Below are 15543 nucleotides of genomic sequence, written 5' to 3'. Positions count from 1 at the left end.
TTAGTTAAAATAATGTCAGACTGTTTGTTACAAAACCTAACAAACTGTGGTCGTAATAACAGATAATCTAAAATCCAGGCAATAGTTGTATTATGCAATTTAAAATTAATTAATTTGTTAGCTAAAATATGTGGCTGTATAGTATTAAAAGCACTCGAAAAATCAAAAAAGCATGATTCTAACAGAACTAGCAGTAGTTTCCAGATGACTGTAAATATTATGTGACATAAATAATAGTGCATCATCTACCCCCACATCCTTCCTATATGCAAATTGCAAGGGATCCTGAAAAACAGACACCTGCCTAGTCAGATGATCAACAGCCCTCTCAAAACATTTCATAATGTGTGATGTCAGAGCTATAGGCCTCAGATTAGGAATAGGAATAAGGCAAGATGTTTTCCACATAACCGGTATTTTAGCAGAGGACAGAGACAAAGAAAACAGTGAATGGAGGACAGAGCATAGCTGATCAGCACACACTTTTAAAGTACGTGGATGTACACCATCAGGTGCCTTCTGCCTTGTTTGGTTTAATACGCCTTAACTGCTGACGAACCTCTTCCATACTAAGATTAATAGCTGGACTACAGTCCTCAGAACTGCTCTGTCTTAGATTACAGAGGACATTCTCATGTACAGAAGAGAAATCACATTCATCAAACCTGGCAAAACAAGTATTGGCATCATTAGCCTTTATACCCAATTTACATAAACTGGGATTACTAGTCTCATATCCAGTAATACACTTCATACCATTCCATAGACCTCGTGCCCTGTCTGATGAGGACTTTCAACTCTCTTTGGGCAACTTTACAGAGAGTTTAGAAAGAGCCTTGCTTCCTCCGACTTTGTGTCAAGGATTTATAACTTTAATTTCAAACCAAATAAAGATCCCTTGTTAATTGATCATTGGTGGCCAGTTACATTGCTAAATAACCGTTATACAATTATTGCTTTGGTTTTTTCAAAAAGATTCAAATGTGTTTTGAATAGTCTGATTGATGAATGTCTTCTTCACTCAAACCATCATGCTGCAATCAAAGAAGAATAGAAATGAACATGAATCTGAACTACACACACTCTTCACATTCGCTTGAAGAAGAAGAAGATGGGGCACAGCTGCTCTTCATCATCCTGAAGGCTCTCTCAACAATGTTGTGTGTGTGAGCATCACTGCTGTTGAATCAAAGCTGTGCAGGATTGTGTTCAGACTCTCTGTCTGCTGTGATGAGGCAGATGAACACTCACACAAGGACACACAGCATCTCCCAGGATCTGTTTCCTGCAGGTGGATACAGGCCTCCAGTGTAAATAGAGCTGTTCTTCAGCAGCCTGGCATCATACACAGACCCGGAGACTCAACAAACAGATCAAGGCACTTCTCCTGCTGGTGGAACAAGAGAACGAGAGAGATCCACTCAAAAGCAGAATTGTTTTTTTGTGCTTCTGCAAATATTAGAAAGTAACTTTATTTGTAATGTTTTTCTGTAATTTGTATTTTAGGTTTCCATCTTATTTACAGATGCGTATGAACTCAGCGTCGGAGGATGCTTCTCTATAAGTCCACTGGTGTGGTTTTGACACCAATTCAGTGTAATAAAAGTAACTCGATTCAGAGAAACACATAAGATAACTAGTTTAGTGTAAATATGCACCTCATTCCAGTTATGAATGTACATTTAAACAGGTTGGTATAGTCAATATTCATGTTTTTAGCAGTTAAACATAATTCAGAGTTAATTAACACAGTGAGCAGACAAGTAATGAAAGATTTTAAAGAATGCTGATGTGTTTTCTAACAGGTCTTAAGGGCAGTTCATGTAAAATTGTTATCATCTACACACATTTATATATGACCGGCTCAGTTTATTTTGAAGAATGTCTGAGCTGTTTATGTCCATCCAATGAAAGTCAGTTTTGTTCACTCCCCAAACACTTTCATTATATGAACAAACACAAAACAGACCTTCTTCAGGATATCTTCTTCTGCTTTTGACTCTCAGAAGTCAGGTTTAGATCTCATGTAAAGAAGCTTTTTAACCTCCATTATCAGACAAATCCCAGAATAACTTACATCAGTGCATCACTAGTATGATTATCAGTTCATTTATATATTTTAGTTTTAACACTTTATTTTGTGCGTGTGAGTTTATTGAAATGTTTTCCAGAAAGCTCTTTGTAAGACTGTGTTAAAAGATGACAATGATATGTACAACTTTAGCACATATTTGTAATATTTGTTATTCAGGCGGCGCTGAATCTTGTTCCTCCAGAGTCGGATGGGTGCCGTGGCAGTACCATCAGATGTGCAGCTGGAGGGGAAGACCATGATTAATATTGTCCCTTTACAGGATCAATTTGATTTATCCTCCTCCCATCTGATGCCCAGGAATCTTCTTTAATGCCAAAAGCAGAACGCAAGAAATGCTGTAAAATAATGCCATTACAGACTCTTGCTCTTCACCAGCAGCGTTTGAAGAAAAGAGAATTGACTTATTGTATGAGAGGACATCATTCTGACTGCTTTTATTTTGTATTTGACATCATTTCTTTTAAGTGGACAGATGTAAAGTGTCCTGTACGTATGAAAACTGTTCCTGTGATGGAGCTGGAGGTGATGCGAGTGACTGTGGAGACTTGGAAAGGTAATGCAGGACACACACAGCAGTGTAGAAACAGCAGTGTCATTCTGTGCTGCATGATGGGATGGAGATTTGGACATTTCTAGTTCCATCATGAGTCACAACATTGGATTGGTTTATATGACGAATGAGACTTTAGCTATACATTAAAGCACTGAATGAAATGTGTTTACTTCTCATAAACAGTATTATATTTTCACAAGCACATTTTCTTCCTCGTCCAGTGTCCCTTCAATCAAGGAGCCCTGATACAATTATCCACGAAATGAGATGTCATGGTACATAAAAAATAACATGAACATTGATACCTAATAATGTACTTGTATAATATAACTTTTTATAATGCTGTCTCAACCGTATTTAATCTTTGATAAGATTAAAAGCAGACGATGCACCATCAATTCCTGTGACTCTGTAGGTGTTTTCTCTTGAGTTGTCTCCTCTGATTTCACACAGCTGTTGGCATTTCACTGCCACTGGTCAAAGCACACTTTACATGCAATGAGACTCTGACAGCAAACTGCAAAAACAGGATCATTCATGGGCACTAGAAATTTAAAATCAAGAAAATTACTTGTTAGTTTTTTCATAATATTTCTGGGATTTTAATCCAGAGAGAAGATATTACAGTTTAATTCACAAAATACTATCCTGGCTATCAACAAAGCTTATAGAGACAAAATTATGTTGTTAACAGACCTTTGCAAATTATGCAAGCAAATGCAATTTTAAATGCTTGGTCTTGGTCCATGAATAAGTGAAGTGACATTCAGCCAAGTATGGTGACCCATACTCAGAATTTGTGCTCTGCATTTAACCCATCCAAAGTGCACACACACAGAGCAGTGACCACACACACACACTGTGAGCACACACCCGGAGCAGTGGGCAGCCATTTATGCTGCGGCGCCCGGGGAGCAGTTGGGGGTTCAATGCCTTGCTCAAGGGCACCTAAGTCGTGGTATTGAGGGTGGAGAGAGAACTGTACATGCACTCCCCCCACCCACAATTCCTGCCGGCCCGGGACTCGAACCCACAACCTTTCGATTGGGAGTCCGACTCTCTAACCATTAGGCCACGACTTCCCTAATGGAAAGTCCCTAATGGAAAGTTTGAATGTAATAAACGTCTGTGTGCCAGCGTCAGCTCAGATAAGCCTCTGATGGCCTGTACAACCTCTGGCAGCTCTTGGGATGTCATCTCTTCAGTTCTTTCTAAGACCTCTTGCAGCTCTTGGGACGCCAACACCAGCTCTTCAGTTCTTTCTAAGACCTCTGGCAGCTCTTGGGACGCCAACGCCATCTCTTCAGTTCTTTCTAAGACCTCTGGCAGCTCTTGGGACGCCAACACCAGCTCTTCAGTTCTTTCTGAGACCTCTGGCAGCTCTTGGGACGCCAACATCATTTCTTCAGTTCTTTGATATTCAATAAGCCAAGCTTTATCATTTGTTTATCCATATTGCTTCTGTTTTTTATTTGTTGAACCTCAATTAAATTGTTAATCTTAACATGGTTTGGACGTTTTTTGTATTTTCTAGTTCGGGGAACAGACACAGTCTCTATAGTGTGATATCTAGGTGAAAGAGTCTCTTTGTGCTGAGAATTAACTGACCTCTGTGACGGGAGGGAGCTAGCAGACGGTCGGTTTAGCCAGTCTGTCTGCTTCCTGACCTGGGCCCCAGTTAGTCAAGTATAAACACTAAGACTATTTGCCATATTTCTAGAGAGAAGAGTGGCGCCACCCCAGGAGGGATGAAGACCATCTCTTTTAAACAGGACAGTTCTTCAGTTCTTCAAACTCTTCAGTTCTTTCTGAGACCTCTGGCAGCTCTTGGGACTCCAACAGCACCTCTTCAGTTCTTTCTGAGACCTCTTGTCACGGCAGGGATCCAATGAGGCACGGAGATAGAACCAATTGCGAGTAAGTCTTTTATTAAGGGAAATCCAAAAGGGTAAACAGTCCAGGCAGAGGTCTATACCAAACAAAACCAAACCAAACATAAACAAACAAGGACACAAGGCAAGAGCACGACAAGATGACGGACATGAATTAACAACGACTCCATGACACATACTAAGACAGACCGGGTTATATACACAAGGAGAGACAAGCGCTAATTGGGTGGGAAGTCGTGGCCTAATGGTTAGAGAGTCGGACTCCCAATCGAAAGGTTGTGAGTTCGAGTCCCGGGCCGGCAGGAATTGTGGGTGGGGGGAGTGCATGTACAGTTCTCTCTCCACCTTCAATACCACGACTTAGGTGCCCTTGAGCAAGGCATCGAACCTCCAACTGCTCCCCGGGCGCCGCAGCATAAAATGCACAAAGCCCCCAGGGCGGATCAGAAGCCCACCACTTCCGTGCGGCCGGATAAACGGGAGGACGAGACTCTGGTAATTCCATGGTGTCTCTACTGGACTCCAGAAGATCGGTGCTGGCCTGACACTGCTCATGAAGATCATTGGTGACTTGCATTTGCTCATGAAGATCAATGGTGACTTGCCTTTGTTCATGAAGATCAGAAGTGACTTGCCTTTGTTCATGAAGATCAGAGGTGACTTGCCTTTGTTCATGAAGATCAGAGGTGACTTGACTCAGTCCTTGAAGATCACCGGTGACTTGACTCTGAAAGGTCAAAGGTGACTTGACTTGACTCTGAAAGGTCAATGGTGACTAGCCCTGACTCTGGAGCATCAGCGGTGACTAGCCCTGACTCTGGAGGGTTAACAGTGACTAGACTTGACTCTGGAGGGTCATCTGGAACCCGACTCGACTCTGGAGGGTCATCAATGACTAGCCCTGACTCTGGAAGGTCATCGGTGACTAGCCCTGACTCTGGAGGGTCATCGGTGACTAGCCCTGACTCTGGAAGGTCATCGGTGATAAGCCCTGACTCTGGAGAGTTCCCTGGCACCTGACTCGACTCTGGAGGATCAGCGGTGACTAGCACCTGACTCGACTCCGGAGGGTCCACTGGCACCTGACTCGACTCCGGAGGGTCCACGGGCACCTGACTCGACTCCGTAGGGTCCACGGGCACCTGACTCGACTCCGGAGGGTCCACTGGCACCTGACTCGACTCCGGAGGGTCCACGGGCACCTGACTCGACTCCGGAGGGTCCACGGGCACCTGACTCGACTCTGGAGGGTCAGCTGAGACTCTCATCCTGTGCAGCGGCGCTGGGCAAGCAGCCATCTTAAGCCATGACTCTGGACAGCCGGCCATCTTGTACTGTGGTGCTGGGCTGGCGGCCATCTGGGGTTGTGGTGCTGGACTGGCGGCCATCTTGTACTGTGGCGCTGGACCGGTGGCCAATTTGGGCATTGGCGCTGGGTTAGCGGCCATCTTGTGCTGTGGCGCTAGGCTGACGGCCATCTTGGGCTGTGGCACTGAACCGTTGGCCAAAGTGGGCATTGGTGCTGGGCTGGCGGCCATCTTGTACTGTGGCGCTGGACTGGTGACCAATTTGGGCATTGGCGTTGGGTTGGCGGCCATCTTGGGCTGTGGCGCTGGAACGGTGGCCAATTTGGGCATTGGCGCTGGGTTAGCGGCCATCTTGTGCTGTGGCGCTTGGCTGGTAGCCATCCTGGGCAGTGATGCTGGACTGGCGGCCATCTTGGATGGTGGCGCTTGGCTGGTAGCCATCCTGGGCAGTGGTGCTGGACTGGCGGCCATCTTGGGTTGTGGTGCTGGAACGGTGGCCAATTTGGGCATTGGCGCTGGGTTAGCGGCCATCTTGTGCTGTGGCGCTTGGCTGGTAGCCATCCTGGGCAGTGGTGCTGGACTGGCGGCCATCTTGGGTTGTGGCGCTTGGTTGGTAGCCATCCTGGGCAGTGGTGCTGGACTGGCGGTCATCTTGGGTTGTGGAGCTTGGCTGGTTGCCATCCTGGGCAGTGGTGCTGGGCTGACGACCACCCCGCCGGAAGAGACAGAAGTGGCTGGGGCATCCCACCGAAGCCGATGCTGCAGGTAGCGCACGAATTCCCAGAATTCCAGTGTCTCTAACTGCGCCATCTCCTCCTGAGACACTGGATCATCCAGCCCGCCATTGAAATAGTCCTTGAGGGCCGCATCATTGTAGCCCATGCCCTCGGCCAGGGACCAGAACACCTGTCTCAGTGTGACGGAGTCGTTCTATCACGGCAGGGATCCAATGAGGCACGGAGATAGAACCAATTGCGAGTAAGTCTTTTATTAAGGGCAATCCAAAAGGGTAAACAGTCCAGGCAGAGGTCGATACCAAACAAAACCAAACCAAACATAAACACACAAGGCAAGAGCACGACAAGATGACGGACATGAATTAACAACGACTCCGTGACACATACTAAGACAAGACAAGGAGAGACAAGCACTAATGGGAAACTGACAGGGTGTGATGATAGGTAATTAGTGACAGCTGGGTGCAATAATTAAGCAGGGACGTGAGGAATGTGATTAATGAAGTGAAAGACACCGTGGGAAAAGAGGACATCTAGTGGACACCCAGGGAACACAACCCAGACACTGTGACACCTCTGGCAGCTCTTGGGACGCCAACACCACCTCTTCAGTTCTTTCTGAGACCTCTGGCAGCTCTTGGGATGTCAACACCACCTCTTCAGTTCTTTCTAAGAGCTCTGGCAGCTTTTGGGACACCAACACTACCTCTTCAGTTCTTTCTAAAAGCTCTGGCAGCTTTTGGGACGCCAACACCACCTCTTCAGTTCTTTCTAAGACCTCTGGCAGCTCTTGGGATGCCAACACCACCTCTTCAGTTCTTTCTAAGACCTCTGGCAGCTCTTGGGACGCCAACACCATCTCTTCAGTTCTTTCTAAGACCTCTGGCAGCCCTTGGGACGCCAACACCATCTCTTCAGTTCTTTCTAAGACCTCTGGCAGCCCTTGGGACACCAACACCATCTCTTCAGTTCATTCTAAGACCACTGGTAGCTCTTGGGACGCCCACACCATCTCTTCAGTTCTTTCTAAGACCTCTGGCAGCTCTTGGGACGCCAACACCATATCTTCAGTTCTCACCATCTCTTTAGCTCTTTCTAAGACATCTGGCAGCTCTTGGGATGTCAACACCATCTCTTCAGTTCTTTCTAAGACCTCTGGCAGCTCTTGGGATGTCAACACCGTCTCTTCAGTTCTTTCTGAGACCTCTGGCAGCTCTTGGGATGTCAACACCATCTCTTCAGTTCTTTCTGAGACCTCTGGCAACTCTTGGGATGTCAACACCATCTCTTCAGTTCTTTCTGAGACCTCTGGCAGCTGACTGTCATCATCCCACTGGCTGAGGAAAGAAGTCACGATAAGCACACTATGAGTTTAAATATTTAAGTCGGTTACATGTTAGTAACTAACATGCTCCAAATATCTGCTATTTTACCTTAATCTTCTCCTTTTGGATCTCATATCCAACAAACTGTTGTTTGGAGAAAAATTCAGGTCATTTTAATGTGTATCATATTTTAATGTGAATTAAACCCCTTAATTTCACAAATTTTAAAAATCATATTTATATTGTTTAGGTGTATAGAACTTTTATTTTATCAACTGGTATTACATTTTTTTGACCTGCGGTTGTTACACTATTGTTAGGGATTACATCCCACCGCTGTCACCAATGTAACAACCGCTCGAAGGTCAGGGAAGGCAGAGACCAGCACACTCAGATGGCAGTTTACACACAATTCTTTATTACATGTTAAAACTTAACACTATCTCATAAAACACATTACCCCCCTTTTTAGCCAAAATTGGCCCACATGCAAAGCGGACGAGTTCACGTCAGGCGAAGAGGATACACAGGAAATCTTCAATTATCAGTTTATGAGTCCAGATGCAGAACAGCCAAGCTCACATCAGGTGAAGAGGATACACGTGAAATCTTTATCAATTGCATCCCTCGACAGACTGTAACGCTTTGACTCGGATAACTCAGTAAGTCCATTAAAAGGAAGAGATAGGAAACGAGGAGTTGGTGTCTCACACATTTAATGGTTGGTACACTGCAACCCGCTCTTAGCTGATTACTAGACTGAAGTGCTCTTTGAGGAGAGTAAGGAATCAGAAGCTCACTATATTTATACTATATTTTGGTGCAAGATCAGATAAAGCCTTGGACACAAAGACAGCTATCATAAAATCAATTCTAAACTTTACAGGAAGCCAATGTGTTGAATTCAGCCTCTGTGTTTCATTTTGCTGATCTCAATAACATTCATGATTATTCATACTGTCATCAGTTCACATCAGGATTCAGAAACCAGTTCAGGATCAAATGAGTCACTAATGGACTTTTATTACATTTGATGAGCAGTTTACAATAGAAATATTAAAGCACACATATTACTCTGTTTATTAAAGATTCAGAACAGTATGAGAGTCTGATCTAGAGTCATAACTTCTGTATGATGATGAAAAACTAATTAAAAATGAATAGATATGTAGTGATGTGAGATTTGATGTGTGCATGTGAACATCAGAAAGAGTCTCTCTATCATTTAATATCACACAGAGACACTGAGGAATAAGAATAAACCCCAAATCCAGCACAGAGGGGTTCAGTGAATGTGGTGTTGAGTGTGTGTAAGTGTTTGAGTGTGTGTGTGTGTAAGTGTGTGAGTGTGTGTGTGTCAGAGACTCTGTAGAAGGACAGAGAGCCGGCCGACACGTCCACATACACTCCTACTCTCTTACAGGATGAAGGGATGAAAGATTTACCACTGAAAATGTTGTTATTATTGTGACGGAAAGAGAAACTGTTATCAGAGCAGTACAGACTCCAGGAGTTGTCATTGGATCCAAACACACAGTCAATCCCTCCTCCTTTCCTGTTGATTCCTTTATATGACACTGATATTACAGCACCAGCTCCGCTCCATTCAGTCTCCCAGTAACAGCATCCAGTCAGACTCTCAACACTCAGAACCTGAGGAGCATCATCAAATCTCTCTGGATGATCAGGATACGGCTGATGATCTTTCACACGTGTGATCTTCTTGTTCTCATCAGACAGAACGAGTCGAGTGTGTGCTGTGTTTGGATCCAGTGTGAGATCACAGGCATCTGAACACAAGAAGAGAGAAACATCAAGAACAACACAACACTGAAGATGTGTGTGTGTTTACAGCTTTGACTAGAGCTGTGTCTGAAACCGCTCCCTATACACTATATAGTGCACTAGATCAGCTGTCACTCATTCTGTAGTGATGTCTGAATTCTGATTGAACCACGTCATTCCTTACATTCCTCCACTACTTTTTACCCACAATTCATTCTGATTTCACACTATTTCCCACAATCCAATGCGGAGAAGCGGCGAGCTGGAAGCGAGAGCGAGTTTGAAGGAGAAATGATGTTTACATCTTTATTATTTCGGCTTTAACGTTTATTTCACACAATTATTCATATTAAAATATGTTATGTAGGCAATAACTCAGTTTAATATTAGAAGATAATTTAAAAATGTCAAATCAACGTAATATTTACAGTATTGTAATAATTACAATATAAAGTCACGTTGAGTGTTATTGCTAGTAATACTATTTTCTAAAATAAGGTAGATGTAATATAAAAGATCATATGACAATAACACCACCCCAGTGAATTTAGTTAGTGAACGAGTGAACGAGTGAGTGATTTCAGACTCAGCTTATATTTGTAAAGTCCAGAATCTCCTCACTATTCACAGATGTCTTCACTAATATAGGGATATACAGCTTTTAAGAGAAAACTTTTACTGTTATTTAGGAGAACTATTAGTGCTAAGATCAAATGTTTTGTGAATACGAGCCCTGCTCAAAGATTTATAATATCTGAAACAAGTCTCTTCTGCTCAACTATGTACTTGCTACATCATTAGAAGAATGGCATCTACGCTAATATTTGTCTGTTTCTCTCTTATTCCGAGGTCACCGTAGCCACCAGATCCAGTCTGTGTTCAGATCAGAGGGTCACTACAGTCACCCGGATCCAGTACGTATCCAGACCAGATGGTGGATCAGCACCTAGAAAGGACCTCTACATCCCTGAAAGACGGCGGAGACCAGGACAACTAGAGCCCCAGATACAGATCCCCTGTAAAGACCTTGTCTCAGAGGAGCACCAGGACAAGACCACAGGAAACAGATGATTCTTCTGCACAATCTGACTTTGCTGCAGCCTGGAATTGAACTACTGGTTTCGTCTGGTCAGAGGAGAACTGGCCCCCCAACTGAGCCTGGTTTCTCCCAAGGTTTGTGTGTGTGTGTGTTAGTGTGTGTCTCTCTGTATGTGTTTGTGTGTGTGTGTGTGTGTGTGTCTTTGTGTTAGTGTGTGTCTCTTTTTGAGTGTGTGTGTGTGTAGACCTACACTTTCGTGGTCCTGCTCTCATCCTCTTCTCTCCTCCATGATCCACACTAGAAACACACAAACACAGGTTCATAAGTTGACACTCATAGAATCAGACTGAGTCAATAGTGTGTGTATTTGGTGTATATCTGTCCGAGCTCAGAATACAGCCAGAGAACTCCCTCATATCCCACGCTGGGACAGGAACAGTTAGAGCTGATCAGGGTTTGATGGGCTTTTTAATCTGAAATCGATTGGATCTTCTGCAGCTTTTGAAAGCGTCTGATGAGCATCGAACGAGGGCTTGGATCTGCTGCTGAGAGAGAGACCCTTCTGAGCAGCTGTGCTTGCTGTCTGATGAGAAAAGAATGACTGGAAAAACTGTCTGCTGGTTTGCCTGATTGGACCAGAACCAATGTGAGCTGATTTTGGGATCACAGACGAGTGACGGGATTAGAGTCTCCTACAAATAAAGGCTCCTAAAGGGATTTAGCTGAAAGCTCCTGAACTGACTCTAATAAAACACTGTCATATTGACTGAATATCTGGATGCAAACACACTCTTGTCACAGTGGAGAAACACAAAACCAGTGTCTCCTGCAGCTGTACAACTGAACACACTGTGTGTGTGTGTGTGTGTGTGTGTGTGTGTGTGTCTGTGTACGACTGAACACACTGTGTGTGTGTGTCTGTGTGTGTGTGTGTATGACTGAACACACTGTGCACCATGAGCTCCTGAGAAACACTTGTGAGAGTGTGTGTCTCTGTGTGTGTGTGTGTGTATTACTGAACACACTGTGTGTGTGTGTGTGTGTGTATTTCTGAACACACTGTGTGTGTGTGTACGACTGAACACACTGTGTGTGTGTGTGTGTGTGTGTGTGTGTGTGTGCGACTGAACACACTGTGTGTGTGTGTGTGTGTGTGTAGACTGAACACACTGTGTGTGTGTGTGTGTGTGTGTGTGTACGACTGAACACAGTGTGTGTGTGTGTGTACGACTGAACACACTGTGTGTGTGTGTGTGTGTGTATGACTGAACACACTGTGTGTGTGTGTGTGTGTACGACTGAACACTGTGTGTGTGTGTGTGTGTGTGTGTGTGTGTGTGTGTGTACAACTGAACACACTGTGTGTGTGTGTGTGCGTGTGTGTGTACGACTGAACACACTGTGTGTGTTTGTGTGTGTGTACGACTGAACACACTGTGTGTGTGTGTGTGTGTGTACAACTGAACACACTGTGTGTGTGTGTGTGTGTGTGTGTACGACTGAACACACTGTGTGTGTGTGTGTGTGTGTGTGTACGACTGAAAACACTGTGTGTGTGTGTGTGTGTGTGTACGACTGAACACAATGTGTGTGTGTGTACGACTGAACACACTGTGCACCATGAGCTCCTGAGAAACACTTGTGAGAGTGTGTGTCTCTGTGTGTGTGTTTGTGTGTGTGTGTACGACTGAACACACTGTTTGTGTGTGTGTGTGTGTGTGTGTGTGTACGACTGAACACACTGTGTGTGTGTGTGTGTGTGTGTGTGTGTGTGTGTGTGTATGTACGACTGAACACACTGTGCACCATGAGCTCCTGAGAAACACTTGTGAGAGTGTGTGTCTCTGTGTGTGTGTGTGTGTGTGTGTGTACGACTGAACACACTGTGTGTGTGTGTGTGTGTGTGTGTGTGTGTACGACTGAACAAACTGTGTGTGTGTGTGTGTGTGTGTGTGTACGACTGAACACAATGTGTGTGTGTGTACGACTGAACACACTGTGCACCATGAGCTCCTGAGAAACACTTGCTCTGCTAATATTACACCAGTTATGTGTATTTCTCTCATGACTAATTATGAATGAATCATTATTCTGAGCTTTGAGTTCTTCCACTGAACTAAACACATTTGTAAAATGGTCTGGCACCGTCAGTAGCTACTTTAAGTTGTTTTTTTTCAATCGTAAATCTCCACTTCATCAGGGCTGTGTTGTTCTCTGTAGTTGTTTTCCTCTGAACTCATGCCCTTGACGAGTGTATTTGATCATTTTACTGATTTTTGCTGTTTTCGTTCTGTTGTTAAAAGGTTTAAAATGCGTGATAGCTTCTTTCTGCTCAGTGTTGCTGTCACTGATCGTTTGGTCCTCAAGTCTTAAAGATGTGTGTAATAGTTACATACTCAAGAAAATATCTAACATTAACATACACTGAACTGAACATTTAAGTGCTGCTTTTAACAAAAAAAACTGTCTGTGCGCACAAATATATCCTGAAAGATAGAGAGACGGACAAAACTACTCACATTTTAGTTGCAATTTAATTTAATTGAAAAAACAATTTAATAATTTAATAAACTGCATCCGTCTACCTTTCAGGCTGCAAAGAAACAAAATGTGATTATTTTAAAGGGGGCTTTTCTATTCTATTTTAAAAAAAATATATTTGACATAAAAGACCTTTACATAAAGGGCACAAGAGAAAATAATAGATTAATTTATAAAAATGACTCTGTTCAAAGGTTTTTATACATTATTAAATGTAATGTTATTCCTGTGATGCAAAGCAGAATTTTCTTCATCATTACTCCAGTTTTCAGTGTCACATGATCTTTAAGAAATCTTTACAATTTATTTGACTCAAGAAACATTTCTGATTATTATCAATGTTGAAAACTATTTTACTGCTTCATATTTTGTGTGGAAATGATGATGAACTTTATTTCTCAGGATTTTTTATAAAGTTTAATGAACAGCATTTATTTGCATTTATGTTTTAATTAAAATGTATTAATGCAATGTATTAATTAAATTTGTTAATGCATTTAATAAATAAAAATCATTTAAAATATCTTCACTCACTTTTTGTCACTTTCATGCATGATGAATCAAATTATTAATTTCTCTCTCTTTTATATAATTACAGCACAACCGTTGTGAATTTTATGACAGCACTACCAATCTCAAATTCTTACCGTCATTCATAAAAGGTCACCGGGTCGAGTAACACGTTACAGCGCTGATTCTGCTCGTGTTTGGTGCTCGTGTACAGTGCTCTCAGGATCATTCTGTCCATGATGTTTCTTTTCACAGTTTATTTAGGTAACAGCTTAAGGACATTTGCACGATTTCAATCATCATGCAGTAACCAACCTAAGCCCCTCTCAAAAAAAATAAATAAACAACTCGGATCTAAGCAAATCACATGGGTCATCCATTAGAGGTCGGAAAATACAGAAATCACGGAAAAAGGTTAAAATATTTGCTGATGCTGCAGAAGGAAAAACCATGCATTAAGAGCCAGGGGTGAAAACCTTTGAAAGTGTACATTTGTGTACATTTTTGTCATTTCCCTAAATATATATTTTTTTATTTAGCACTGTCCTTCAGAAGCTACAGAACATACTTACATGTCTCCCAGAAGACAAAATTAGTTCAGTTTATCCTGATCTTCAAATTCAAAAAGTTTTCACACTCCCAGCTCTTAATGAGTGAATTGAGATTTGGATTGAAGAACAGAATTTCAGTATTTGCAGCCTCACGCCAGCATCTGTTACAGGAGCTGCAGGACACAGAAAGATGTAGAGAGAGCTGGAGGAAAAGGCTGAACAGAGGAGGGAGGAGAAAGAGGTTTTGCAGTGGAGGAATCTGGAGCACGGCTCTGGCTCGCTGATGACTATAAAGACTGTTTTGGAGAGTTAGCTGACTGCAAAGAGACGTACAAAGATTAAAGCTGCACTTTGGTTATTAACTGGGAAAACTGTACATGTGCATTAATCACTTCTTGTTTCAGCCCCAAAATGTCCACTTTTTGATTGGAGGAATGGTTGCTGTGGCTGAGACAAAAGAGGACGCTGGTGAGTGAGACGGATGTGATGGGGATCCAAACTCATCGTCAGAAGGGAAAATGTTGGATTTAGGATATTGTAGCGACCGGGGCAAAAGCTGTCATGGAGGTCAGTTGGCTGTGTATATATATATATATATATATATATATATATATATATATATGTATATATATATATATATATATATATATATATATATACACACACACACAACATGGCTTTTCATACCACTGCTATGCTGATGACACTTAACTATACTATATTAACTTAACTATATTTCCGTCCTTCGGATGAGAGGTTAAACCGAGGTCCTGACTCTCTGTGATCATTAAAAATCCCATAAATTCGCCCATTGGCCTCTGAGCATCATGGCCTCCTAACAATCCCCATGTCTGCTGATCGGCTTCATCACTCTGTCTCCTCTCCACCAGTAAGCTGGTGTGTGGTGGGCGTTCTGGTGCACTATGGCTGCCGTCGCATCATCCAGGTGGATGCTGCACACTGGTGGTGGATGAGGAGAGACCCCCAGACTATGTAAAGTGCTTTGAGTGCCTAGAAAAAGCGCTATATAAATGTAATGAATTATTATTATACCTCTCATTCCATCCTGATGATCCGACGGTAGCTATTCGCATCTCAGCTTGTCTAACAGACATTTCTTGCTGGATGATGGACCATCACCTTAAACTCAACCTTGCCAAGACAGAACTGCTTGTGGTTCCAGCAAACCCATCGTTTCATCACAACTT

General features: G+C 43.0%; 2 protein-coding genes across 3 annotated transcripts in view; both read right to left on the bottom strand.

The window, feature by feature from the left end:
• LOC132142890 (NACHT, LRR and PYD domains-containing protein 3-like) overlaps positions 1-15543 on the bottom strand; it is a 135866-nt gene that overhangs the window by 38382 nt on the left and 81941 nt on the right. The window lies entirely within an intron of this gene.
• The window catches only part of LOC132142900 (NACHT, LRR and PYD domains-containing protein 12-like), a 33223-nt gene continuing 26580 nt past the window's right edge, over positions 8901-15543 (bottom strand). For both annotated transcript variants that reach the window (XM_059553097.1, XM_059553095.1), the window contains 2 exons: positions 10984-11030; positions 8901-9699 (listed from right to left, as the gene is read on the bottom strand). In XM_059553097.1, the coding sequence (XP_059409080.1) occupies positions 9131-9699; positions 10984-11030 (616 nt within the window). In that variant the 3' untranslated portion in view covers positions 8901-9130. The remainder of the gene's footprint in view (positions 9700-10983; positions 11031-15543) is intronic.

The sequence above is a fragment of the Carassius carassius genome, chromosome 6 (genome assembly GCF_963082965.1).
Source record: "Carassius carassius chromosome 6, fCarCar2.1, whole genome shotgun sequence".
In the NCBI taxonomy this organism is placed as follows: Eukaryota; Metazoa; Chordata; class Actinopteri; order Cypriniformes; family Cyprinidae; genus Carassius; species Carassius carassius.
Note: the sequence above shows the minus strand (reverse complement) of the source record. Positions and strands in the feature narration are given on the sequence as shown.